The sequence below is a fragment of the Vulpes lagopus genome, chromosome 1, assembly GCF_018345385.1.
Source record: "Vulpes lagopus strain Blue_001 chromosome 1, ASM1834538v1, whole genome shotgun sequence".
NCBI classification, from domain to species: Eukaryota; Metazoa; Chordata; class Mammalia; order Carnivora; family Canidae; genus Vulpes; species Vulpes lagopus.
In genome coordinates, this window is record NC_054824.1 from 45,715,489 (window position 1) to 45,741,352 (window position 25,864).

The 25,864-nt window shown below is 37.3% G+C and overlaps 1 protein-coding gene across 1 annotated transcript in view; it reads left to right on the top strand.

Annotated features, from left to right (window-relative positions):
• The window catches only part of EYS (eyes shut homolog), a 1,534,343-nt gene that overhangs the window by 1,394,070 nt on the left and 114,409 nt on the right, over positions 1-25,864 (top strand). Inside the window, exon 33 of the mRNA XM_041742712.1 lies at positions 25,111-25,283. Within this exon, the coding sequence (XP_041598646.1) occupies positions 25,111-25,283 (173 nt within the window). The remainder of the gene's footprint in view (positions 1-25,110; positions 25,284-25,864) is intronic.

Genomic DNA, 25,864 nt, shown 5'->3' on the forward strand with positions numbered 1-25,864 from the left:
ATTAGGTTGTCCTATTAGAAATGCAGCAGATACCTTTTGCAGACATTATTTGCATGGTAGGTGCAGTACTTTGTGTATGGCACCTCAGATAAAACATAAAGCATCTTTCAACCCTTACAATACAGTAGACTAAAACTAGAGTCAACAAAATGCTAAATAAATTACTGAAAACTGAGTAGTGTTTTGTAGTTCAGTAGAGTAATTACCCTTCCTAACAGGAAAAGCTGGATGTAATTTTGTTTATGTAGAATCTCTCTTACTCAAAATACTCTCAATGCTTTATAACAAATTAGAGATAGATGGCATAGTGGTAACATTAGTGAACCTGGCAGTTATTTCTCACCTGGTGGTAGTATACATACATAGCTTCTTAAATATGAAAGCATATATTCAAATATTCTTCAGGAATTTAGCAAAGAACATGTTATTTTCAAATGTTCTCAATAAAACCAAGGAGAAATAGTTTTTTCTCTTGAACTTCAGTGGGCACTTTGGATGCCGACCCAGAAGAGAAAGGCAGTACTTGGGGATCATACAAAGAGAGGAGGGGAAGGACAGGCACCCAGCACAAGGATTACTTCTGAGTAGAATGTATAAGAGTCAAAAAAAAAAAAAAAAAAAAAAGCTTAGGAGTCAGTCAAGATCATTTGATTAAAATCAGCAAAAAGACTAGAAAAGACAGGTAGATTCTAGTTCACTGGCTCAGGGAATTGAATGCAGTATAATACTATGAAAAGTTCTGTCCATAGTATCTGAGTCATTCTTTCAAATTTTACTCTTGAAATTCTCTTATTCAGTTGGCTACATGCTTTCTAAAACTCTCATTTATTTAAAAGACCTTTCCACATGAAAAGGAATGAGATACTGATACATGCTACAACGTGAATAAACTTGAAAACATGCTAAGTGAAAGAAGTCAGACATGGACACAAAATGGCCGCATGTTATATGATTCCACTTTTATGAAATATTCAGAGTAGGCAATTCTACTGAAAGAGAAAGTAGATTAGTGGTTGACAAGGGCAAGAGACAGTGGGGAATGGGGAGTGACTGCTTAACGTGTATAGTGTTTCCTGTTGGGGTGATACAAATATCCTACAACCAGATAATGGTGATGGTGCCACAACACTGTTAAGGTACCAAAGGCCATGGGATGGTAGACTTTAAAATTAGAATGACAGGGAAGCCCCAGTGGCCCAGCGGTTTAGTGCTGCCTTCAGCCCAGGGCCTGATCCTGGAGACCTGGGATGGAGTCCCATGTCGGGCTCCCTGCATGGAACCTGCTTCTCTCCCTCTCCTTCTGCCTGTGTCTCTGCCTCTCTCTCTCTGTGTCTGTCATGAATAAATGAATAAAATCTTTAAAAAAATAAAAATAGAATGACAAGTTTTATGTTGTGTGTATTTTAACATATGAAAAAGAGGGCTTTCTAATTTGTCTGATTTGACCCCTATAAAACCATCTTTCCAGTAATAGACTTAAGTTTTCCTTCCAATGGTAAATCCACGTTTTGTAGAGCTCTGAAGATTTTGTAACTTCGGTAGGTTTCTAAGAAAAATAAATCAGAGTTACAAAGACAAAATACCTGTGGCTGCTCTGGGAAGGGCCTCTGCAACTTTGGGGACCTGAAGCTTAAGCTTTCACAGCCTCTTCTTAATTCCTCCCACAAGAACTACAGAAGAGAACTTCTCATTTCCTAGCCTGACTGTTCAGTCAGTTCTTCAGTTCAGTCCATATTTGCCAACATCTCAGAAGGTCATTGTTTGGGGCGCCTGGGTGGCGCAGTAGGTTAAGCACCCAGCTCTTGGTTTCAGCTCAGGTCTCATCTCAAGGTCATAAGATTAAGCCTCTTGTCAAGCTCCCTGCTCAGTGAGGTGCCTGCTTGAGTTTCTCTCTCTTCCTCTGTCCCTACCCCCTGCTTGCTCACTCTCTCTCTCTCTCTCTCTCTCTCTCCGAAATAAATAAATCTTAAAAAAAAAAAAAAAAGGTTACCAAGTTCCATATCATTGGATCAGTTTTGAAAGACTTCCTCTTTTTTCCAATAAGATGAAGAGTCCAATGTCTGACACCTCTCCTAGGCTGGATATGCATGCTTCTACCTATATTGAATTATGTATTAAAATTACTGGTCTTAAAAACTAGTAGCATGGGTTCTATTGCCGGATAGTCAGTTGCTAAGTGTAGCAAGAGTTAGTATAGTGTGAAGGTAGAAAAAAACTTTATGTTCAAATGAGATTCATTATGATTATTATGATAAAGATGGAAAATAAATATATAAGTTACTGGAAACAATTCAAGTCAAAAAGACATTCAGAGAAAATGGAAAAGGTATGGAAGAAGAGGCTGCACACTGTTTATATTCCCAAGACCATGAAGTGAGGACACTTCAGACACAGAACCCCATTCGGGCAAGCAGAGATCTTACAGGCCCACCCCTGGCTATCACAATTTCATGTTGGACTCTTCTTCTATTAAAGACATTGCACGAGAAAAGCCACAGAAAAATAGATAGGAGTAGAGCAATACTGGTCTAGTTATCTTTACCTTGGAGTAAATTGGGGAGACAAGGGCAGAGGATAGGGTCATATATGAAAAAGGATGAAATTTTGATTATAAATAGAAGTGTAAGCATAATCTCACCTTTCAAGAATACCTTAGGTCCTGCAGCTTTTTTATATTCTTCTCACATGGTCAGTGAACAAGATAAATTAGATAAATTAGAAACAATGCCCATGTATATCGCCTAATCTGTCCCAGTTTGTGGCTGATTTTGCTTGCATTCTATCAATATTTACTCGTGGTGGCTGGGATCCAGACTACCCTTTTAGGTGTTGAACAAAACAGAAAAATATCCCTGTCTTTACTCTGCTTATGTTCTAGTGCCAGGGAACAGATAATAAACATATCAGTAGATTATTGTGAATGTTATTATGTATAACGGAAAACGAAGAAGCGAGTAAAGGGGATGAGGAGTGCCTTCAAGGAGCAGGATGGCAAGGGGAGAGTATCAGTTTTAAATAGGGTCAGGTTAGAGCTGAGAAGGGGAAGGAAACTAAGAAGATGTTGTGTGTGCAAGACTTAAAGGAGTTTAGGAATATCAGGGAGAATCACAGCTTGGCTGATGTGTATGAGGAACACTGGGGAGACCAATGGGCTGAAGCTGAAAGCACCAAAGAAGAATCAGAGGAAATGTGGAGATTCAGGACCTTGTGGACCATGGAAAGATCTTTGACTTATGTATGGCTGAGAGAAGGTGGAGCTCACTTTCTCAGCATGGTGACTTCCACGATTGAGGTTGGCTTGCTATTGACTGTGACAGACATCCATCTTGACTGCTAGGCCCAACTTGACTACCACCACAGGTTGTTAGTCAACAAAGTTGAGAAAGTATCTAAGTGTCATCTGAGTCTATATTCTTGAACTAATTTTATTAGTTCCTATTACATATCTACCACATCAGAAAGCTGCTTACTTTACTTATTATGTACTTATTTCTACTTCTATATTTTTGCTCATGTTATTCCCCCAACACCTTGGATCTCTGGCCCAGAGACTTTAATATCCCAACTCGTCCTCGTTTTCTTCTATATCCAGCTTAGATTCCATCTTCAATGAGGATACTCACTTCCTTCATATAATCTCAAATAACCTTCCTTTCATTCCCCTCCTCTGTGCCTATACCTGTGCATCTAACCTTGGCTAGAGAAAAACACAGGACCATGATGACTGATTAAACTTTAAATATATGATCACTAACTTTCAATGGATCCTTAGTGCAACTACAAAATCCTATCACATTCCCAACTCCATTGATTCTTATCTTTTCCCAGATGACACTTCACTCTTCTCCTTTCTCCTCAAATTCTAGCACTTCCTTCCCTACTTACTGCTTAGCTGATTGCCCCAATAGAAGCAATAAGAGAACTCACACATCTTTCTGCCATTCAGACCTCCCCACGCAATATGCATCTTTGTCCATATACTTACTCTCCTTCACTTTCAGTAGATGAGCTATTCCCCTATTTCTCCTTTAATGACTTCTTTTATGGTAAATAAATATTTCTTAGTGTACCATGTAAATTCCTTTCAGTGAAATTCTTGGTTGGCGGTGTTTTTTCAGCAACGTGAATATCTTATTCCAGTGCCTTCCAGCCTGTATGATCTCTGATGAGAAGTCAGTTAAGTATCATACTGTTTTTTTTCCCTGTTTCTGCTGAGTTGTTTCTCTCTTGCTACTTTCCAGGTTTTCTCTTCGGCTTTCAAAAGTTTGACTATATGTGTCTAGATGTGGAAAATTTTGTATTTATCCTACTTTATATTCATTGAGCTTCCTGGACTTATAAATTAATGTTTTTCATAAAATTTGGGAAGCTTTTAGCCATTTTTCCTTGAACTATTTTTAGGTCCATTTCTCCATCTTTTTTATCCCTTTAGGACTCATACATGTGTCTGTATGATTTATACTGTCCCACATATCTCCGAGACTGTTCATTTTACTGCAGTCCTGTTTCCCTGTTCTTCTGTTTGGATAATTTCTATTTATTTATCTTCAAGCTACTGATTCTTTCCTCTAGAATCTCCAGTTTTCTGTTGAGCCCCACCGGTAAATTTTTCATTTCAGTCATTGTATGTTTCAATTATAGAATATCCATTTGGTTCTCTGTTTTTCAATAATTTCTATCTCTTTATTGGATTTCCTAATCACTGAATGATTGTCATCTACTTTCCCTTAATTCTTTATAGTTTCCTTCAGCTCGTTAAATATATTTATAATAGCTACTTTTAAATTTTTGTGTCCTCGGGGCACCTACATGGCTCCGTCAGTTAAGCATCTGACTCTTGGTTTCAGCTCAGGTCATGATCTCAGGTGCATGAGATAAAGCCCCACATCAAGCACCTGCTCAGCAGGGAGTCTATTTCTCTCCCTCTGCCTCTCCTCTTGCTCATGTTCTCTGTTTCTCTCTCAAATAAATAAATAAATCTTTTAAAACTAATTAATTAAATCTTTGTATGCTAAATCCATCGTCCAAGGACACTCAAAGAGTTTTATTCACTACTTTTTCCCCCTAAATATATGTCACACTTTCTTATTTCTTTGCATGTCTCATAGTTTTATTTTGTTTTGTTTTTAAACACTGGCTTTTATTATTTTTAAGATTTTTTTTTTTAATTTATGAGAGAGAAAGAGAGCATGAGTGGGGGGAGGAGCAGAGGGGGAGGTAGAGAGAGAATTTCCAGCAGATTCTCCCATGAGCACAGAGCCTGACACAGGGCTCAATCCCACGACCCCAAGATCCTGACCTGAGCTGAAGTCAACCAGCTGTGCCACTCAGGCGCCCCTACACACAGGCCTTTTGAATAATATATTGTGACAACTCTGGATTCTATTTTTCTCCTGGGGGAATGTTGTTTTATTTTTTCTGTTTAGTAAACTTGCTTAGACTAAATTTATGTAGTATGTCTCCACCAAAGTGTACAGCACGGATATCTCTGTTCATTTATTATTTTCCTTCTTTTTGTTTTTAAGCTTGCCTTCCTAGAGCTCACCCATGCATTTGTATAGCTTGGCTTTCAGTAAAAGATTGCACAGAGATTGTTTCACACTTCAAGCCAAAAAGGCTTCCACTTTCTGCTGATGGATCTTTGTGTGAGCTGGAGAAAATATTAAACCATTAGATCATTTCCAACTCTTCCCAGGCTTTTAACTTTCCACCAGGTTTTTGTCACATAATCTCTGCACCTGCATGCAGGTTCTGTCAGCCAAGGATAGGTGGATGACTTGGGACCTCTCTGGTCCCTGTGTACATATGCACAGCCTCAACTGTTAGGATCTATTTAAGACCTGAACATATTAGAAAGCTATGTGCTGTACCAAGAGTTTCCTTTTTTGTTATGAAGAGAAGTTAAGTGTAATTTGATTTTTCTCAAGGGCCACCTTCCATTACACACTTTCTAATAGATAATAAAGCTCATTACAAAGCAAGGGCATCCCACAGCAGAGCACCACGAAAAAGTATGTATATTTTATTATACTAAACATTTACATCTAGAGAAGATTGATGCATTTGTTAATGTTGTTGTTCTATGCTAAGAATAAATAAAAGAAAAAGAAAAAAGAAACATGAATGACCCCTGCAGGCTGTTCAGTGTCATTAAAAACACTATGACTTTTTAAAAATAGCCATACTAGACGGGAGTTACAGCCCAAAAAACTCCAAATACATCTGATTTCAGAGGAAGGTGCAAAGCCAACTGTATAGCTACATCTGATTATTTTCTGATTATTGCACTAAGGGTAAAGAAGGCTAATATCAAATGAAAATAGATAAATAAAATCTTCTCTCTGGAAAACATACTTATGACACTGGGCTATATAAAATATAGGTTTCAGCCAAAATTAACATAAAGGCTACCCCCTCTAGCCTTCAGTCACCAAGTATTTTCTCTTTATTTGTAAAAAATCCATTTATTTATTCACTAGGCAGTCATGGAGCATCTGCTGTGGGCCAAACACTGGGACAAGCACTCTACTAAATACTGGATATATGGAGTGTATGAGTTAGCCTCTGTGTCCTAAAAGACCTTACAGTTGAGCAAGGGAGAAGAATGAATAAACCTAACATGTAAGCATACTATAATCAGTGCTATGAAAAAGAAATCCTACCTGAAAGGATCAGAGAACACTTCCCAAAAGAGATGACATGAATGGATCCTGAAACATAAATAGGAATTAGCCTAGCATTTGAAGAAGGGACAAGCAGTTCTGGGTGTGGACAAAAGCAAGGAGTATTTGAGGGAACTGCACGTAGTTTAGTAGCTGGAGCATATAATTCTAAGGACGTGGTATGAGAGAAAGAAAGAGAAGGCAGGATCATATCATCAAGTTCTTAGATCCTCAGCTGAGTGTTTAGTGTCACTCTCAATGTGATTCAGAACCTCTGTTGGTATTTGGGGAGGATACTGACATTTGGGACCCTGTGCTTTGGAGATCTATTGGTGGCTATCTTCTCTATTAACTCAACACATGTTGAAAAGATACTTTGAAATAAAACTAGCCACTGATTTTGCTGATCCTTAGAACGAAGAAGGGAGGGAAATACATTAGTAAGCAGCATGAGTCTGATAGGGTCCTTAAATTATCTTCATGTTTAGAGGTTAAAGATGCTTGTTTGAAATTTAATTATCAATTAATCATTCTAGAATTATCTATTCTCTGAGTGTCAGTGTCAGTCAATAAATGTAATAATCAGCACTTCCTCTTTTTCATTTTAGCGGTTTTCAGCTTAACCTTTAGCAGGTCATAGCTGCTTTTACTTGACATTTATTAACCTTTTATAAAGTAATTATTACTAGCTTAGAGAGCCTGGTAGTGACTCCATGTTTATTCACTTCATTTAAATAATTGCCCTTATTCTTCAGAATGATGTATTAAAAACTCATCACTTCCAAATCTGACTAGTCTATTTGTTATTAGCGAAATGATACCATTAATGCATTGTTAGAATGCTACGTATTTAATCTTATATATTTCTGAAATTAACACTTGAAGAGGTAGTGATATCCATTTACAATAATTTGATTCATCATTCAAGTGATATTTGAGATTACATAAAATTAAATCATAACATTAGTAATCTTTACTTGATGGAAGTTGTGTATGGTATAAATTTCTGTGTTGATCCATTTTCCAAAGGTTCCCACTTAAAACATACACACACACAGACACACACATTATCAAGGATATGGGAAAAGATTGTTTAAAATCACATTTTTCAAAGAATATTATCTCCAGTAAAATCATTTTCAAAATAATACTCAAATCATTTCTCAGAAGAACTACTACAATTTGGGTAAGGTATTTAGCAAAAAGCCAAAAATCTAATGGAAAGAATTGTTAGGAGCCTGATGCTGAGCCCAGAAGGGTAACATGGCTCAAAAATGATGTAATTGTTCAATTCCACTTCAGAAAAATCTCTTACATTAAAAGCTCTCCTCCCCAGTGCTACAGTCACTCTTGCAGTTCAAACCCTTATTAAATTCTTATCAGAGGAACAATGTCATTAGTATCCTCAATTCCATACTCTCCATCTCCCTCAGAAACAAAGGTGATGGTGTTACTCTTACTTTAAAGCTTCCATTGGCTTTTTACTGATCACTGGGAAACAAAAGCAGCTTGCCTTGGTCCATACCCCTTCATGCCAAAACTAACCTACCATATAAACCTTAGTCCTACTTTTTTTTAAAGATTTTATTTATTTATTCATGAGAGACACAGAGTGAGGGAGGCAGAGACATAGGCAGAGAGAGAAGCAGGCTCCATGCAGGGAGCCTGATGTGGGACTCGATCTGGGGACTCCAGGATCACATCCTGGGCCGACTGACAGGCCGGCACTAAACCGCTGAGCCATCAAGGGATCCCAGTCTCACTTTTCAAGGTCAAGGCCAGTGTCCCATTGGTTTTTTGTTTGTTTTTACCTACACCATATGACCCAGTACAGAAACATAGTAGGTCCTTGTATTAGTTTTCTAGGGCTATAATAAAAAATTATCATGAACTTTGTGATTTAAAGCAACAGAAATTTATTCTCTCACAGTTCTGGAGGCTAGAAATTCAAGCTAAAATTCTAGGCTGAATTCAAGGATAACCCATAGTCATGCTCCCACTGAAAGCTATAAGAGAAAATCTTTCTTGCCTCTTTCAGCTTCTTATGGCTATAACAGTCCTTGGTTGTGGCCATATCACTCCAATCTCTACCTCTGTGTTCATTTTGCCTTCTCCTATTCTGTCTGAGTAATCCCTCTGTCTGCTTTTCTCTTCTAAGGATGGTCGTAATGACATTTTGGGTCTACCCAGATAATCCAAGATATAATCTCCCCCAGATTATGCATGTATTTAGTACATAAAAATGCATGTACCTAGTACATAGGAATTGGGTACAAAATGATTCAAGCATTATTTGACATTGAGGGTCCTGACCTATTAAAAAAATGATCCAATAAAGTGTGACACATAAAATGAGAGAAGAACTGCTTAGAAGCTAAACTGGTAAGAAAACCTTGGTATTCATAAAAAACTCAGATGGACATGCAGATTTGGGATTTGTAATGAAGTAGGAAATGGTTGAAGTCATGAAAGTTATGAGAACAATTGAAGAAATTATTAAGGGCAGCTTTCTAGTCCAGGGTACTGATCTTCCAAGTAACTTATAAAATAGTTAGGCAGATAGACACATATCCAAGTAATGTGGTGAATACTAATATAAAAATACCTACAAAGTGCTTTGGAGTAATAGAGAGAAACATTTAGCCCAAATTCATAGAAAGTATAGAGCAGAATACCATGAATCAGGTATCAATCCCAGGGGAGCAGAACATGGTGCACTGGTTGACTGTACCAGGGGAGATCTCCAAATACCTCTATCTATTGTATCTTGGTGTCAGAGTTGCCAAGGAAAACATAAGAGTTAAGCACTGGAGGAAACAATTCTTTACTTACTTTTCCTCACTCTTCTCTATTGAAGAGCTATAACAAGATCAGCTCCAATAGTGTGCATCCATTTCTCATGGCTAACAAGTACCTCTCCCCCAACACCAGAAGCTGACACAGGGCAATTGACCTATAAGAACCCCCCTTGTGCTACAGTGGATGGACCCCAATTCTTTCCCCATGCAATCTAAAATACTGAAGGCTGGGAGCATGCCCAAGGGCCACTGCATGCACACTTTAGCAGAACAAAAGAATATTAATCAAGCTTAAAACAGGAATATCTTGGGACACCTGGGTGGCTCAGTGGGTTAGGCATCTCCCTCCAGCTCAGATCATGATCTCAGGCTCCCTGGGCTCCCTACTCAGCAGGGACCCTGATTTTCCCTCTCCCTCTGCCTATGGCTCCCCCTGCTTGTGTTCTCTCTCTCTCTCTCTCTCTCTCTCTCTCTCTCTCTCTCTTTCTCTTTCTCTCTCACTCTTTCTGTCAAATCTTTTTTAAAAGAAAGAAAGAAGAAGAAAGAAAGAAAGAAAGAAAGAAAGAAAGAAAGAAAGAAATAGGAATATCTTGAAAAGATGTTCCAACACAAGGTTGATAAACCCAGTACATCTTGGAAAAGATGTTCCAACACAAGGTTGATAAATCCCTGTGTGGATTCTTTAGCTCGAAAAAATGACATCTGATCTCAGTCTTGAAAGATTAAATAAGAATTATCCATATAAAGAGGAAGATTTGGGACAAATGTTGGCTAAGCAGAGGGAGGAGTTCAGTAAAAAGGCATGGAAATGTAGGAATTATGCATGGTTCAATATGAGAGTGAAGGGAAGAAAGAAGTATTTGGTTTAGGGTAACAGTGTGTAAGGGCAAGCAGAAGGGATGAGTTGTTTGTTAGGTGCACCTTCCTGAAAGATGCCAGTAGAGTGACCACATAATAAGATTCAGACCAGAACAGATAAAAGCTAGCATTAGTCCTAAAATCATCCAGGAACTATGTAGGTTCATAGAATGGCCGTGACAGGTTAATCAGCAATATCCTGAAGCTACTGCTTTCCTCATAGGATACTTAGTTTCTGAGAAGTTTCAATTCTGCTGCTAACTAGCTGTGCTGACTTCATGGTTCTCAGTTCCTTCATCCCTAAAGTAAAACAGATGTTAAATTAAATTATTTTTTTCTTGTCTCCTAAAATCCAAAGTGCAGCTTTGATGGTTACATCTTCATTTTCTCTCATATCATGCAATAATTAATACTACAAAACAATTCATATTATAGTAGCTCCATAACACTTTTAGTTAATTTGATTAACAACTGAAGAAAATGAAAATCATTGAAATTATGGGGAAAGATGTTATTTAAATTTAAATATGATATATCTTCAATATTCATGCTCGATACTATTCCTTTTTCAAAAGCCTACACAAATACCTTTTATTTCCCTTTTTGTTAAGGGCCTCTTAGTTTGGGCCACTTAATAGTCTGGATATATTCTTATTATACTACATGCTCAACATAAAGAAATAGAACTATATTAACACTTCCTTAGAACAAGGTAGTGTGTTTATATATTTGGAGCTTAAATTAATATCTAATTGGTCCTTATGCCTGTAGGTGCTATATCCCTAGTAGGCCCTTGTTCTATCAATTTGTTCCCAGGTCAACAGAATGCATTTTACTATTATAAATGAGCCAGGCAGTGTACTGACCTACCTTCCTCCTAGTGTCAGATTTAAAGAATAAAGCAATTAAGTTCTTAATTCCACTCTAATAGCAAAGAGTAAGAAAACAACCTTTTATTCCAAATATAAAAGTTGCCTCACCCTCTATACTCAGATTTAATTTTCCCAGGTACACTTGCCTTCCACGCTAATATTCAACACTCTGAAACTCTTGCTTTTGCACTTTTTGCACTTTTGAAAAATGTCAACACTCAGTTTTATAGCATTTGATTTAACGCTTTTGGGGGCACTTTCAACCTTTCATAATTTATAGTCATCTCCCAAAAATGTGTGATAGGCACAGTTAAGGTAGCAGTCAGAATAAAAGGTCAGTATATATATTGAAGTGCTATAAGACAGCAATAAAGATAATGGACTAAAAAAAATGCAAAGCAGAAACTAACTTCTTTCACACCTCATCATCTCATTATCACCTCATTACCAAATTCCTAAAAGTTCATCATTTTGAAAATATGCTATTTTGCAACTTGTATAACATTACTTATTCCTTGAATCTTCCAAACATTTAACACAGTGACCTAAATAATATCAGAATTTTTTCATATGATGCATTCCCTTTTCTCTTTGTGCTTAGTTTGTACAGACTATGACATTTCCAACTGTGACTTGATTTCATATTATCTAACCTAGAAAATGGAGAATAGGTCTTGTTTTATAAACAAGGTATCTTAAAATACAAACTTAAAATAAGTTGTCTTAATCCTGTAAAATGTACTCAAAAGAAAACTCAATGCTCTTTGAAATCAAAAGTTTAAGATTATCTTTATGTGACCCATGCCATTAAATATGAAACTATGTTCTTTTGCTCAATAAAAAAATGTATAAATGATTTAGACACTTTCAAATGAAAGCATGACAAAAGCATTGAGCATCAATTTTCCTTTTTCTTCATCCTAGAAACCAGGAATCTCAGATGCCAACTTTTAAGTTCTTTTATAGGTCTTGAAGCCATGCCATATGAAAGATGCTTCAAAAAAAAAAAAAAGAAAGAAAGAAAGATGCTTCATCTGACGACAGCTCAGTTTGAAAAGATCGTCATTCATTCATTTTGCATTCAACAAATATTTGATAGGTCATTCACTTTCCACCATTTACACTGGAAGAATATTCCCTTTTAGTAGTACAATCATAACCAGTGCTTACATCTAAAATAAGTTGAAGAGATTCAGTTCAATATAAAGACTCTTTTTACTCCCAAAGTGGGTCAAGTTCTTATAGCAAAAATATTGTAAAAGAAAGGAAACCAGGTCACCAGAAATGTGGATCACAATCATTTGGAAACTTGTGAAAAATATGCATGCCCACTTCCATGCCTATGGATCTGTACTTTTGACATATCTGTATTTTCCCATTAGCAATTCTAATGAGAAACTAATTATAAGAACTACTAATCTAAACTAAAATCTCACTAAGATGTAGTCATGTCTTATTGGTCTTTCTTTCCTCAAGGCCATTCTATGCCTGATTCATGTCAGGACCTCATAAATATTACTGAATATTTGAATGGGTAACTGAATGGCATCAATGTGTCAAAAATAAAAGAAGTTCATTCTGGCCATGGGTATCATTGAGAAGGTGGCATTGAGGTAGTGCTTAAGGTATGAGAAGAAACTTTAATTTTCTACCTAAAAAGAACAAACCCTGAAAATAGATTTTTATGGAGCAGGACAATGGGCAGATATTTCTGGATTGGAGAACTTCCAGCCTCTCAACCCATACCACAAAAGCAGCAGTCAGCTTGGCCAGCAACTAAGATGCACCCTAATGCTACTGAATTACTCTTGGACTTTCAGTGCCTCACAGAATATGTGACTCGCCACTGCATCATCAAAAAAGCTTAATTGCTATTTACAAAACACAGAATTTGTGACTAAGATATTGGAGGATATTAGATTTCCATTTAGAAACTACACTTAAATTTGTGTTAATTTAGTTACGTGCTTTAGCAAGAGACCCAAACGGAAAGAACAGCCTAATATAAATTTAATAAAAATGGAAGTGCTCCACACAGACAATAGAGTATTTCTTCACAGGACGAAGAACTAAAAACTTTAAGATATTTTCATAACATCTGATGAGGTAATTTAAATTAATATGCAATTCCTATGTTATGATGTATATAAAGCAGGGATTCTTTTTAAGGTTTTCCTTGATCAACTGATAGGGAAAACATGGCAATATTATGTGTTACATATTTTTTCTATAAAATCAGAGGCGCCCCTGCATGATCATAACCTGTGGCTAGTTCTTCAAATCCTCTCCTTTTTCTGAACTCTAGGCATAATGGCTGTTTCTGAATCCTGAGATGTGTCAGGCTTTCTCTCATATCCTGGCTTTCATACATGTTACTCACTGTTTGAAACACTCCCGCTCTTCACCTAACCCAATTCCTTATTTTTTATATTTCAGTTTAATTATTAATGCCACTGAAAATTCCCCTTTGCCCACTATCTAAAATCCCCCTGCTGTCGTCTTCTGTAGCACCATGTGATATTCTTTCTTAGCACTTAATAAAATTTATAATTGCATACCTGATCGTTTAATTCCTCTCTCCCCATTCAGACTGTAAATGTAATAAAAAAGGGAACTGTATCTTTTTTATTCACCACAATGTTACAGTACCTAGCAGTGCCTGTCATAGAGAAGTCCAGTAAATGTTTGTTGAAAACGAATGATTCAAGATAAAAGTGAACTAGCTCTGTTTGAGACATGGCACCAGTGACCCTTTGTCCCTCCTGAAGGCTATGGAACACCTTCAAGGAACTGTAGTGCAAAACTAAGCACAATGTGAAAGCATTGTTTTTGGCAAAAAGTATCTCTGAAAAATATTTGTATGAAGCTATTTATCAGAGACTTGAGGGACACCTTTTGTAATAAAACGAGGTATCCCTTAAATAGTCTGCTGTATGTATTATGATCTGCCTTCATACCTAGAGGTTCCTTGAAGGAATTAGGAGAGTCACTAACAATACTTTTGATAATAAATGAGTCTTGAATAACATCCAGATTAGCAAGTTCTTTTTTGTTCTTTTTTAGAACAAGATAACTTGATTCTCAATATCAGGGGTTGAAAGTAGCTGCAGGATTTTTCAATTAAAAGATCTACTATGTCTCTTCTTTCTATTGTGAAAGGCTAAATCAGTTTCAGGGAAATGGTGACATAGGATTAAGATAAACTGTGCCCAGTCTTTAAAAATCCTATAGAATAATCAGCCTTTCTGGGTCCCAAGGATACCAATAGCTTCCTCTGTAAGATTAAACTGGCAAACAGCTCTTTGTCCTTTGACTTTCATTGTTGGTTTCTATTTTACTTTAATTAGATTTAAAACAACTAAGACAAATCAAGATTTTTCTACCCCATTTTACAGGTTAGTGTAAATAAAACCTGAGTCAAAAATTCAACTTGAAAAATAAATAAATAAATAAATAAATAAATAATAAATAATTCAACTTGATTGTGATAACTCCTCCATGCTGAAGTCTAGTATTTTGCATATATGTGTCATGGACGGGGAAGAAGAGAGATTAACTTTAAATGAAATGAATTAAGACTGAATTCAAGATTCCTAATTCTGGGAAACAAACAGGGTCACAAGGGGGGAGGTGGATGTGGGGATGGGGTAAATGGGTGATGGGCTAGGAGGGCACTTAATATAATAAGCACTGGGTGTTATACACAACTGATGAATCACTAAATTCTACCCTTGAAACTAATAATACACTATATGAGAACCAAATTGAATTTAAATTAAAAAAAATTTTAAAAACTGAATTCAAGTTAAGATTTAATAAATTCTGAGAAAAGGGTATTTAAATATGTATCCATTCAAATACAATTTTAAGTTGCATAGAAAATTTTAATTCAGTTTGAACTGATGGGAGAGTTTACAACAACTAATAACTCATAATACTCATAATGTTGGTTACCAAGAGAGAAATTTTTTACCAGGAAATAGTTCAAACCTATGAAACAAAACTTCAGATGATTCTTACTAAAAAAAATGTAAAGTTGCCTCTGACATTCAGAGATCTGTCCCATGCTATACCTGTCTCAGAAGAAGGTTTTCTGAATCCAATAGGTAATCCCCTTCCAAACCAGTTCTATTTTTGTGCTATAGTGAGCCTAGCAGTTTTGGATTTGTTGAGTGAAGCAATTTAAGAATTGCTTCCTGCAGATGGAGATGCATTTTATGGTGAATCATTGGAGCTTTAAAAATAACAAACTGCTGGAAAAGAGGCTTAAAATGATCCCCCAAATAGTGAAATCTTATCTAGCCCATCTGATAGAGCAATTGAGGGGAAAGAAACTAATTGAAACTATAGAAACAGCAGGAAAAGTTGACTATTTCTCTTTTTTTTTATCCATTTAATGTAAAAGAAAATTGTCACATCTAATAGAGTGTCAAAAAATGTTAACTAGATATAAATGCTTTTAAAACTGTCCTTTACCTTCCATAAGGTCACTGAACTGAGAAGCATGCCTCCAGCAGAAACACCTTTTGATGAAGGCTGACCATTGTACATGGTTTTCAAAGAAATACCATGGTCCATTTTAACATCATGTCAACCAATTCCAAGAAGAGATTTAGTCTTTTCCAGTGCAAAGAAGCTGAAAACTTAAACTTTTAATTGAAAAAGCCTGAAGCTACTTTCAACTTCTTGTAGTTAAAACTCAAATTATCCCTTTCAGGATTAAAGAAAAAAAGAGAGAAGACCACATATCAAAGGTAGCAAAGCAGTGATTTATTATCCGTAGTTCTTTTTTTAGGAAAGCTGTTTTCAGTTCTCAGTGCTTTGTATCTCAATTTTATCAACTTAGAAGAAAATATTCTTCTAAGATCATGCCCTAAGTATGTGTAAATCTGAACTCTAATAGAATAAGCTTCCAAATAATGCAGCAGTTAAAATTAAATAATTGCCTTTCTACTTCAGAATTCGTTTTAGGTGGGAATTCTTCACATTTAATTAGTACATTCAATAGACTAAGGGGAAATATTATGACACCAAACAGAGACCCCAGTTTGTTTGGGATACCCCTGTTTATTCTGGTTACCCTGGCATCCTGTCTAGTTTAGTACTCATCAAAGATGTTTCACTTTATAAAGAATTTTCATTATCATCATCACAATCGTGAACAGTTACATGAAACTGAGCTGAATGCTTTCTGCCCAGTGAGCTCTCTCTCATAGACCTAGCATCTCAACTGTGCCCACAAAGCTAACCAAATTGTCCTCAGGAAGAACAGCTATGTCATACATGGTAATTGTATTAATAAAAGAATATTTTTTTAAAAAAAAGAATATTCCTTTAAGCTTAAAAGGAACTTAGCCATGCCATGTTTCCACACACATGGGCATCTTTCCATGTAGTGATAACAGAAGTATAATGGTTAAATGTTTTTAGTGCAGCCTTTCTTATTTCATTGATATGGTAAGTAAGTGGTCCAATACTTTAAATTCTTTTGGTCTTTGAGTCAAAGTTTATTTTCCTTCAGGTACTTAATCCCCCCAACCCCAACTAGCATAACAACACAGAGGTTCTCTTAATTGTGGTCAAAACCAAATTATTTTTTTACAATCACAACGTATTTTGATACTACCTAACATATTCACTATGATACCCATGGATACTTCAAATATATGTATAAAATTAGCTGTGGGGCAGCCCTGGTGGCTCAGCGGTTTAGCGCCGCCTTCAGCCCAAAGTGTGATCCTGGAGACCCTGGATCGAGTCCCACGTCAGGCTTCCTGTGTGGAGCCTGCTTCTCCCTCTGCCTGTCTCTGCCTCACTCTCTCTGTCTGTCATGGATAAATAAATAAAATCTTAAAAATAAAATAAAATAAAATAATAAAATAAAATAAAATTAGCTGTGTATTGTACTATTCTGATTTTGAAAACAAATCTGTATTCTTCAGTTTTAAGAATGGCATCAAAATCTATTCAAGTTATCCAAAACATCATCAGTTAAATACATATTTTTCTTCTAAACATCTATTAAATAATTTCTCTCCATGCCTGCTTCCATTGAGCTTATCTACACTTCTGCTTGGATTTTGTTGATAACCTCCTCCCAAATGGCTTTTCTGTATATAATTCAGAGTCCAGGCAGGAGACAGAAGGCATATGGTAATTAGGAATATTTAATGTGAAGAACTATTAACTAGTAACAGAGGATTAACTCCTAAGCGTCAAAGGGTACATTAAGAGTTTAGGTATAGCACATGTAGGGAGCAATCCTTACCTTTAGGGCTAGGGAAGAATACTCAAAAAACAAATTTGGAAGACACACACACACACACACAGATTGGTACTTAGACCACCATGGAGAGCATGTGGTGACTGGATATAGAAAAGCTCACTGAGCTGCCACAGGCCAGGACTGGGAAAGAGGAAGCTATCCACTGAGGGGCTGAAGAAACTGCTGAAGTATTGCTGAAATTCACCGGGAACCTCATGGGGAAGCCATCCCCTGGGAATCTAGGGACCTCACTGAGAAACCACCCACAGGGCTATTACTAAACTTACTAGAATTTTGCCCACTGGGTTTCTGTGAAACTCTATTACAAACCACCCCTAGAGAGTCAGAACTGTCTGGAAAGCCACTCTTGGGTACTGCTTGCTAAGAATCCATTTGCCCACTGGGACACCTGACTTTCACAGAGAACCCAGCTGGAACACGGGCTTAGTGGGAATTCGCTAGGAGATGCTGCTGAAACTTGCTAGGGGTGAGCAACACTGGGTTTCTTGCATATGCCCAACAGGAGTAAGAAGAGAAGAAAGGGCATCCCTTTTTTTCTCATTGTCCCTCCAGTACATTTTCCACACCGTAGCCTCAGAAAGACAATTCTAAAACACACTAGGATTATTTATCTGCCTAAAACCCTTTAATAGTATAAAAAGAAAGAAGGGTGGAGAAATAAGTGCAAGAGATGATGTGGGAAGTCAAGGGTTGGTATTGATGACCACAATTTTATCTTTCTATAGAGGATGAAATGAAGTCATCTCACATGAATGTGGGACACAAGGCTTAGAGACTAGGAAAGATCTGAACAACCAGTTTTGTGAGAGGAAAGGAGTCAAAGTCAAAATTAATGGAAACGTTTTGCCAATGAACTGGGAATGTTACCTGGACTAACACAAATGTGTAGTATATGCTACAGGCAGGAAGCTGCATGACTTGAGGGTCTGAACTGGGTTTGGGATTGAGGAAATAATTTCTTATAATATGGGCAAACATTGAGTGGCAAATTTTATATTGTTCCTTATAATTGTATAGCAAACCTAGTATCGGGACCTCAGAACTATAAGCTAAATATACCACATGGTTCAAGGGGTAGGCATTAAACATGTTTCTAGTCAGCAGTCTCCGATCTATAATTATTGAGGGCATTGACTCTGTATAATGAGGTTTGGGACAATTCCATATGTCCCCCCTTTGTCTTGTAGTTTGAGAGCAAGTCTGATGCATCAACGTATTTAGAGGCAAGAATTCCTCTAAATGTCTTGCTTTTTCCCCATATGAAAATAAAGCATAAACACTCGATATAAGTGAGAAATTGGAATAAATTAAATTTCTTGTTGCAAATTCAATGTAGGAATGTGGCAATGTTCATAAAGAATGTTTCCATGTTTATAAATATTTATCTTTCTAGGGAGTTATTTACTATTCCTTATGTGTGTGAGGAATAAATCCCTCCCCCAGCAATTTTGTAAATATTTCTTAATATCAGAAAAGAACAATCATCAACGCTGCATGTACTGTTTCCACCTCCCTGGCAACAGTTGCATTCACCATGGAAACCACTGAGTAGAAATTGTGTGTATGTGAACATTAGTGAGGTCAAGGGAATGGGTGAAACAGCACTTTGTTGACTTAAATATTTTAAGAGAATTTTTGTTTCTTTTTAGTAGGAGTTAAAATAGCATTTTAAAATCTTAAACCAACTCTTCCAGCCTTAAATAGCCTCAAAATAGGCACATTATCTTCACAGGAAATTATCTGAGAACTCCAGAGCTTCATAAGCACTGCATTTACTGATTCTGTTAGATTAAATCCTGCCCAAATTGCCCTTCCAGTACAGGGGACTGGAGACCAGCTAATTTTGCAATGAACACAGAGTAAGAAAATCTATTATGAAATTATTGCTTGGTCACAAAGTCTAATCTTAAAACCCTGAGATATTTTTTAATTGGGGGAGGTAATTTTAGACCTGTGAAATGATATAATCATTCAACAATTATCAATGCATTCTTTTATTTTTCTCACCCACTGGTACCCTCTACCTCATGCTTTTTTCCCAACCCACTTCTCTTTCTATTAGACTCCTTTCTGTTTGCCCTTAACTGATTCGGATTCAATTAATTGTATGTTTTATCTATGCCCACCTCCTTTCCCTATCACATAATGAGCAGCTAGCTGAGCAATGCCAGCTACTGTTCCAGACACATTCTTATGTGTATTTCATTTAAGTTATTTGGGTTATGGCCACATTTACCGTGTTAGCTCCCTGTTTGGGGTTTGGTATTTTCTGAGGTTCCTCTCTTGGAAGCAAAGCTGTATCTCCATTTCAAAAGGACTAGTGAGTCCCATGGCAAAAGAAATGGAAAAGATTGCTCTTGCTGGGAAGGAAATTTCAGATCATCCTTCGCTACCAACGAAGAACTTTTCATAAAGTGAACCATGGCTTTAAGAGAGAGCAGGAAGATGGGGAAAGAGAGAGAGATTATAACATAAATTCAATCTTCCTTCACAAAATATGCACAGGATTGAATTGGACAGATCCTAGAACAAGAACAAAAATATTTTGTATTGTTGTGAATCATCCCTATTTTGTGTAGTATTTCTTCACATGTAATTCTCTTTTATTACTGCTCATATCCTTTTTCATCTTCTCTGTTTCTACCTTTAATAAAATCTTTTCACATAAAGCAAAAAGCTCCTGGAAACTGAAGGACATTTTCCCTGAGCTCCCCCACCATGGGTATGTTATACAGACTGTGTTTCCTTAAGTTCACTTTCTAGGTCCCCTTAAGAAAATTTTGGGTTTTTTTCTATTATTTTCACATTTGGCTACTTTCAAAAAAAAATGAAAAATGTTCATGATGATGATGCCTTACTGCAAGAAATAGCATCCTTTTAGGCAGCTCTGTCTTAAAAACAAACTATCTGTGGATGATGTGACACTCGAGTCTCCCCACACAGCTGACAACTCACTTGAAAAGAGTTCAAAAATTGTAAGGAAGATTGGGATGGGGGTGGGGTGGGAGGGTTGGGGGGCATATTGCTTTGTAATCAGCAGACTCTTACTGTGGTGGTGGGAAATTCATGAAAAAAGAGTGAAAGTTCCACTTGAACCACAACTACTTGGGATCTCATTTACATTCTCAAGCCTATGCTGTGGTGCTATAAATAGAAGAGCCTATACATAGAGATGGGTTATTTCTGCCAATAGTAATTTTATTTTTTAAAAGTACCTAAAGACATTATTCATAAGGACTCATTTCTGCTCCCTTTCCTGCCGAGAATATCCCTCTCTTGACACCGTGGGTGGTCAACTTTGAAATCCGCTAATGATCCATTAGCTACAAAGAGTGCAGGAAGAGTTATTTATTTTTTTAAGTTAATACATGCAGGAGTCCTTTTAGTTCTGAAAATTTTCAGGCATCTGGCTGTTATGTAAATAGGGGCATCCTTTTCAAGCCAGCATCCTGATTTTTGTATTCAGCTAAATTTTCTAAAGATAATTTTTAATACCCATAGAAACTTAATGACAGTCATTTGATATGCTAACCATATTGTGACTTGTAATTGAAAATGCTATAATAGTTACAATGCCAAAGTATACAGATGTTTGCATACACTTAGATAGGTAGTATTTTTTTAACTAAGCTTTAAAATGACTGAGTGAATGTTTTCCTACCATATATTGTTAAGTGTAATATACATGCAGTAGACCATATACCCATATATGGTCCTAGTAAAATAAAAAATCCTCTAAAATGTGTACTTTAATGGAAAAATATTGTATTTTCAGATAGACATTAGTCAAAAGCTAAAACATAGCCCAAAAAGAGAAAATTATAATGCCCTGGCATCCTTCTAGACACAATAGTAACTAATACCCATCAAGCTTTTATTCTGGGGAGAAAATATGTCTCAGGGGATCTGGCTTTTGCACAAAGAAGGCCTTGTAAGAGAGTCACATGATGACATTCTTAAAACACAGAATCTTGGGCTTCACCCTCCATCTCCTAACTCAGCATCTCAGAAGGCAAGGGCAGCACAGGAATCTGCATTTTAAAAGCCACATGGATGACTCACTGGTAACATTCTGTGGTGCCAGTTGTCAGAGCAGCTTTTAGAAGTTACTGACATTTGAATCCGCATATTACAGAGCGAAGGCCTTAAAATCCTTGCCTACTGCCTAAATTCCCTTTTCAGATACCTATGCTGTATTTTACAAAGATTAGTTCATGCACTTATATTGTCTTCCTAAACAAGAACAGAAGCATTATTCCATGGCACATGGCTCTGTCCACAACATAGGTGCACAACAAATATTGATTGACAGCAATTGGCAATAAATACAGTGTTATGGTCTACAGGTAAGAACTTCACCAATATCTGGAATGTTTCTCAGACCTACTTTTAATTCAGAAAAGTGCCCAGACCTTCTTAGAGGAAGATTTGCAAAACGGTTTTCTATATGGTTCCCAGGTCTGTGAAGGGTAAGATTTTTACAACTTTTTCACATTTAAAAAACTGTATTGCTTATAAACATATTCCCTCATAACTAATTTAAAAATTAGGGTTTTTTTGTTTCCAAAAAATTCACAGTGATATTACAAAATTTAAAGTAAATTGGGTCAAGGAAGGTGACACTGGTTTAATCATTGTTTCCAAACTTGGTCTGTTACCTAGGTCCTTCAACCTCCAGGCACTGACTTTCTTGGTCAACACTGCGATTTGCTTCAGGGTGTGGAGAGGTGTCATTTGACCTAAGTGACAGCAAACATAGATGACTTGCTAGCTTTTGAAGAAGTTGAGATATAGTAATGACATCTTTGGCAAGATCTGAGTGAGTGGGAGAAAACTTTAGGTCCAGATTAATACAGCTGGTGGCAAAAAAAAAAAAAAGATTTTATTAAAACTATTGATGAAATATCTGGCACTCCAGGATATATTTTGGAATTTGAGGGTACAATTTGAAGTGAAATATATAGACGCCTCACCATCTGGCTTAAAATTTCAGTTGGCTAATGTGGACTCTTTCTAATGGAATGCTAATGGAATATCAAGATGGGCAAGAGGGCTCTGGACACTTGCTCCTGGTCAGCCAGATAAGGTGATCTTCCCCTTTCATGTAGCATTTCCTAGAGAATTTCCATTTCTGTCTCTGCTCTAGCTGCCTGCTGATGTACAGATGCACGCGGTTAGTCATCTCCGCATGAATTTATAACAACCAACTTCTTCCAACACCTGATGAAAGCAAAAAGGAAATGAGGCTTGATTGATCAATAGGATATGATTAAAATTAGTGCTTTCCTCGATTTGTAACAGAAAAACATCTTTCCTGCATTTCAAATCTGGGTGGGTCTATATGATTCAAGCACTTAAATCAATCAATATTTAGATTCGTTTATCTTTCATATATGTGGCATTCTCCTTCGCTATAAAAAGACTAATTTGGTCCTTCCAGAATACAGCTTTCAGGAGTGTTATACTCTGAGACTTTATCCCAGAATACCAGATGCTTAATATTGAGCTTTTAATTCCACATTAAATGAGTGGAGGTGAAATTACATGGGATTTATCCATGGCCCCAAGCAACATTAAGTTCCAACCTAACACTTGAAGTCACACCTGTCCCTGCCAGGTGGTCTGGCTACACTTTTACCACTATTTTCAGGCAAGAAGGAACAGCACTGGCTCAAGGGTCCTCAAAATTCTGGTTTGTAAGCTCCAAAACAAAAGAGTTTGTTTAGGGTGCCTTAATAACCATATTAATGACATTGATCCTTGATTTTCTTCCCACCTATGAAAACCTATGAGATTCTATATCTGTCTAGTAAGTGTAAAATGCTATGCAAGTTGCCATGAAAGTTATAAAATGAGCAAATTACTGGTCTCTCATGTTTAGCACCTTCCATGTCAGCAAAGTCTGAAGGTCTCAAAGCCTCACCCACCAAAGCTAGATTTACCTGCTATCTAATACATAAATTCTCTCCAGAGTGCTTCATCCCATTAACATAGAGAATTAATAGAAAATACATACATATTTGGAAAGGGAAGCTCTTCCAATTTCAAAATCAGGTATTCATTAGTAGGAAAGAATCTGATACTTTCCTGCAAGTTAATTTGTTTTGGACTAAGAGAATTAAAAGATGGAAAGAAGGTATGAAGAGACTACAAAGACCACAAGTGGAAAATTCTCTGGTATGGGCAAGATCTGCAAGTAGATTGGGAGGCTGAGTCATGAAACAAAAGATGCTGGCATCCTAATTTTGGGGACCATGCTGGCACTTATCCTTAAGAGTTAGCAGTTGTGTTTAGAAGATAAGATATAAGCAAAGGGGAAAACTCTAAAGATTCATACATGGCAAGATGTGTGGGCTAAAGCAATAAAGGGAAAAAAGGGCATCAATATTAAATAGTATTCATTTAATTGCAAGCGACAAAACCCCCATTCAAACTGGCTTGAAGATTAAAAAGGGGGTTAAAATCCACTGGTTCAGGCAGCTTCGGTGGCTCAGCGGTTTAGCGCTGCCTTCCGCCCAGGGCCTGATCCTGGAGTCCTGGAATCGAGTCCCATGTCGGGCTTCCTGCATGGAGCCTGCTTCTCCCTCTGCCTGTCTCTGCCTCTCTCTCTCTCTCTCTCTCTCTCTCTGTGTGTCTCTCATGAATAAATAAATAAAATCTTTAAAATAAATAAACAAACCAACCAACCACTGGTTCGCATTACTACAGAGTAACCGTTGGATCTAGTACCCAAATAATATCAACCATCTACCTGCTCCAGTCCCTTACATTTGCACTGTTAGGCATCTATCATCTATTCTTAGCCATGCTCTCCCCTCTGAACCGGCAAACACTACCAGCAGCTACCAGAGTAGTAATGTCTACAGAGAAAGCCGTCAGCTGTCTTGGCCTTGGGTCCATCCTGCACTAATCACTGGGATTGACACCAGGAGTGGGGCTCTGCCCTCCAGGCCAGCGTGTGCTAAGAATGGTGGAGGAGTGGTCCGCAAAGGCAAGCTGGGGCTACTTTTACTTTAAAAGAGGGGGGAATAGATGCAAGGAAGGCAGAAATACCAGATTTCGGGTCACCTTCCCCCCTGAAGAAGGCTTGCCCAGCAGGTGAGCATAGTTTTCAGCTCTGCTTTCACAGACACTCTCAGCCTGGGGCCACCAAGCCATATTTGAAGCTGGAGAGATGTTTAGTCATTACGGCTCCCCACAGTGCTTTTCTTTCCAAGTTACCTCAAGGGTGGCTTCTGGAAGACTTTGTCCTCAGTGGAAAAAGCTTATCCCCAGCTTGAAATTCTCCTCTAAGATGTTTTCTTCTAATATACATTTGAAGCACTTTACTGAGGCAACGCCACACATATTTAATGAAGTCCTAGAAAGGCACCCAGTGAGAAACAAAAGGTGAGATAATTCAAAAATAAAAATAGATGGCTTAAAATAGAACTCATGGCTTCAGGCAAACTATAAAGCTGCTAGTCTTCTTTCGATGTGAAGTACACAGCTACAGATATTTTAAAGTTGAAAGACAGAAAGAGAAAGGGGGGAGACAAGCTGCAGTTTTCATTTTATTTGTGTGTGTATTTGTGCCTGTGTGTGAAAGATCAACTGTTTTCTTACTGATTGTATCATTCCTTTTCCCTCCTCAGTGATAATGGAAACTGGTTTTGTGAGTGTCCACGGCTGTACTCAGGCAAGATGTGCCAGTATGCAACCTGTGAAAACAACCCATGTGGAAATGGTGCCACCTGTGTTCCTAAATCCAGGACAGATATTGTCTGCCTCTGCCCTTATGGGAGGTCTGGACTCCTCTGCAAGGACGGTAGGAGCATTATTAAGCATGGTGTGTGGGCAAAAGGATGTGAGGAGTAGACAAGTCACTCAGAGGAACCAAAGACAGCACCTGACTGATCAAAAATGTCTAATCTTTTCCTTGGTTCTTTTCAAGTCAATCCAGACAAGACCTATTAATGAGACTGATCACTGAGCAGGTATTTCTCACAGCCATCATGTAATTACAAAGGAGGTAATGAGTGTTCCCTGAGGTTAGACTACAGAAAATCTCTGTATTATAAAATCTCAAAGTAATTCTAAAGATTTATTTATTTATTTATTTATTTATTTATTTATTTATTTATATGATAGACACGGAGAGAAAGAGAGAGGCAGAGACACAGGAGGAGGGAGAAGCAGGCTCCATGCCTGGATCCTGACATGGGACTCGATCCTGGGACTCCAGGATCGTGCCCTGGACCAAAGGCAGGCGCCAAACTGCTGAGCCACCCAGGGATCCCCTCAAAGTCATTCTAATGCTCAAAGAGTAACAAGGAAAATCAGATGCAATACATAAAATCAAAATATTTTATCTCATTTTGGCAAACTGAGGACACAATATTAACAGAT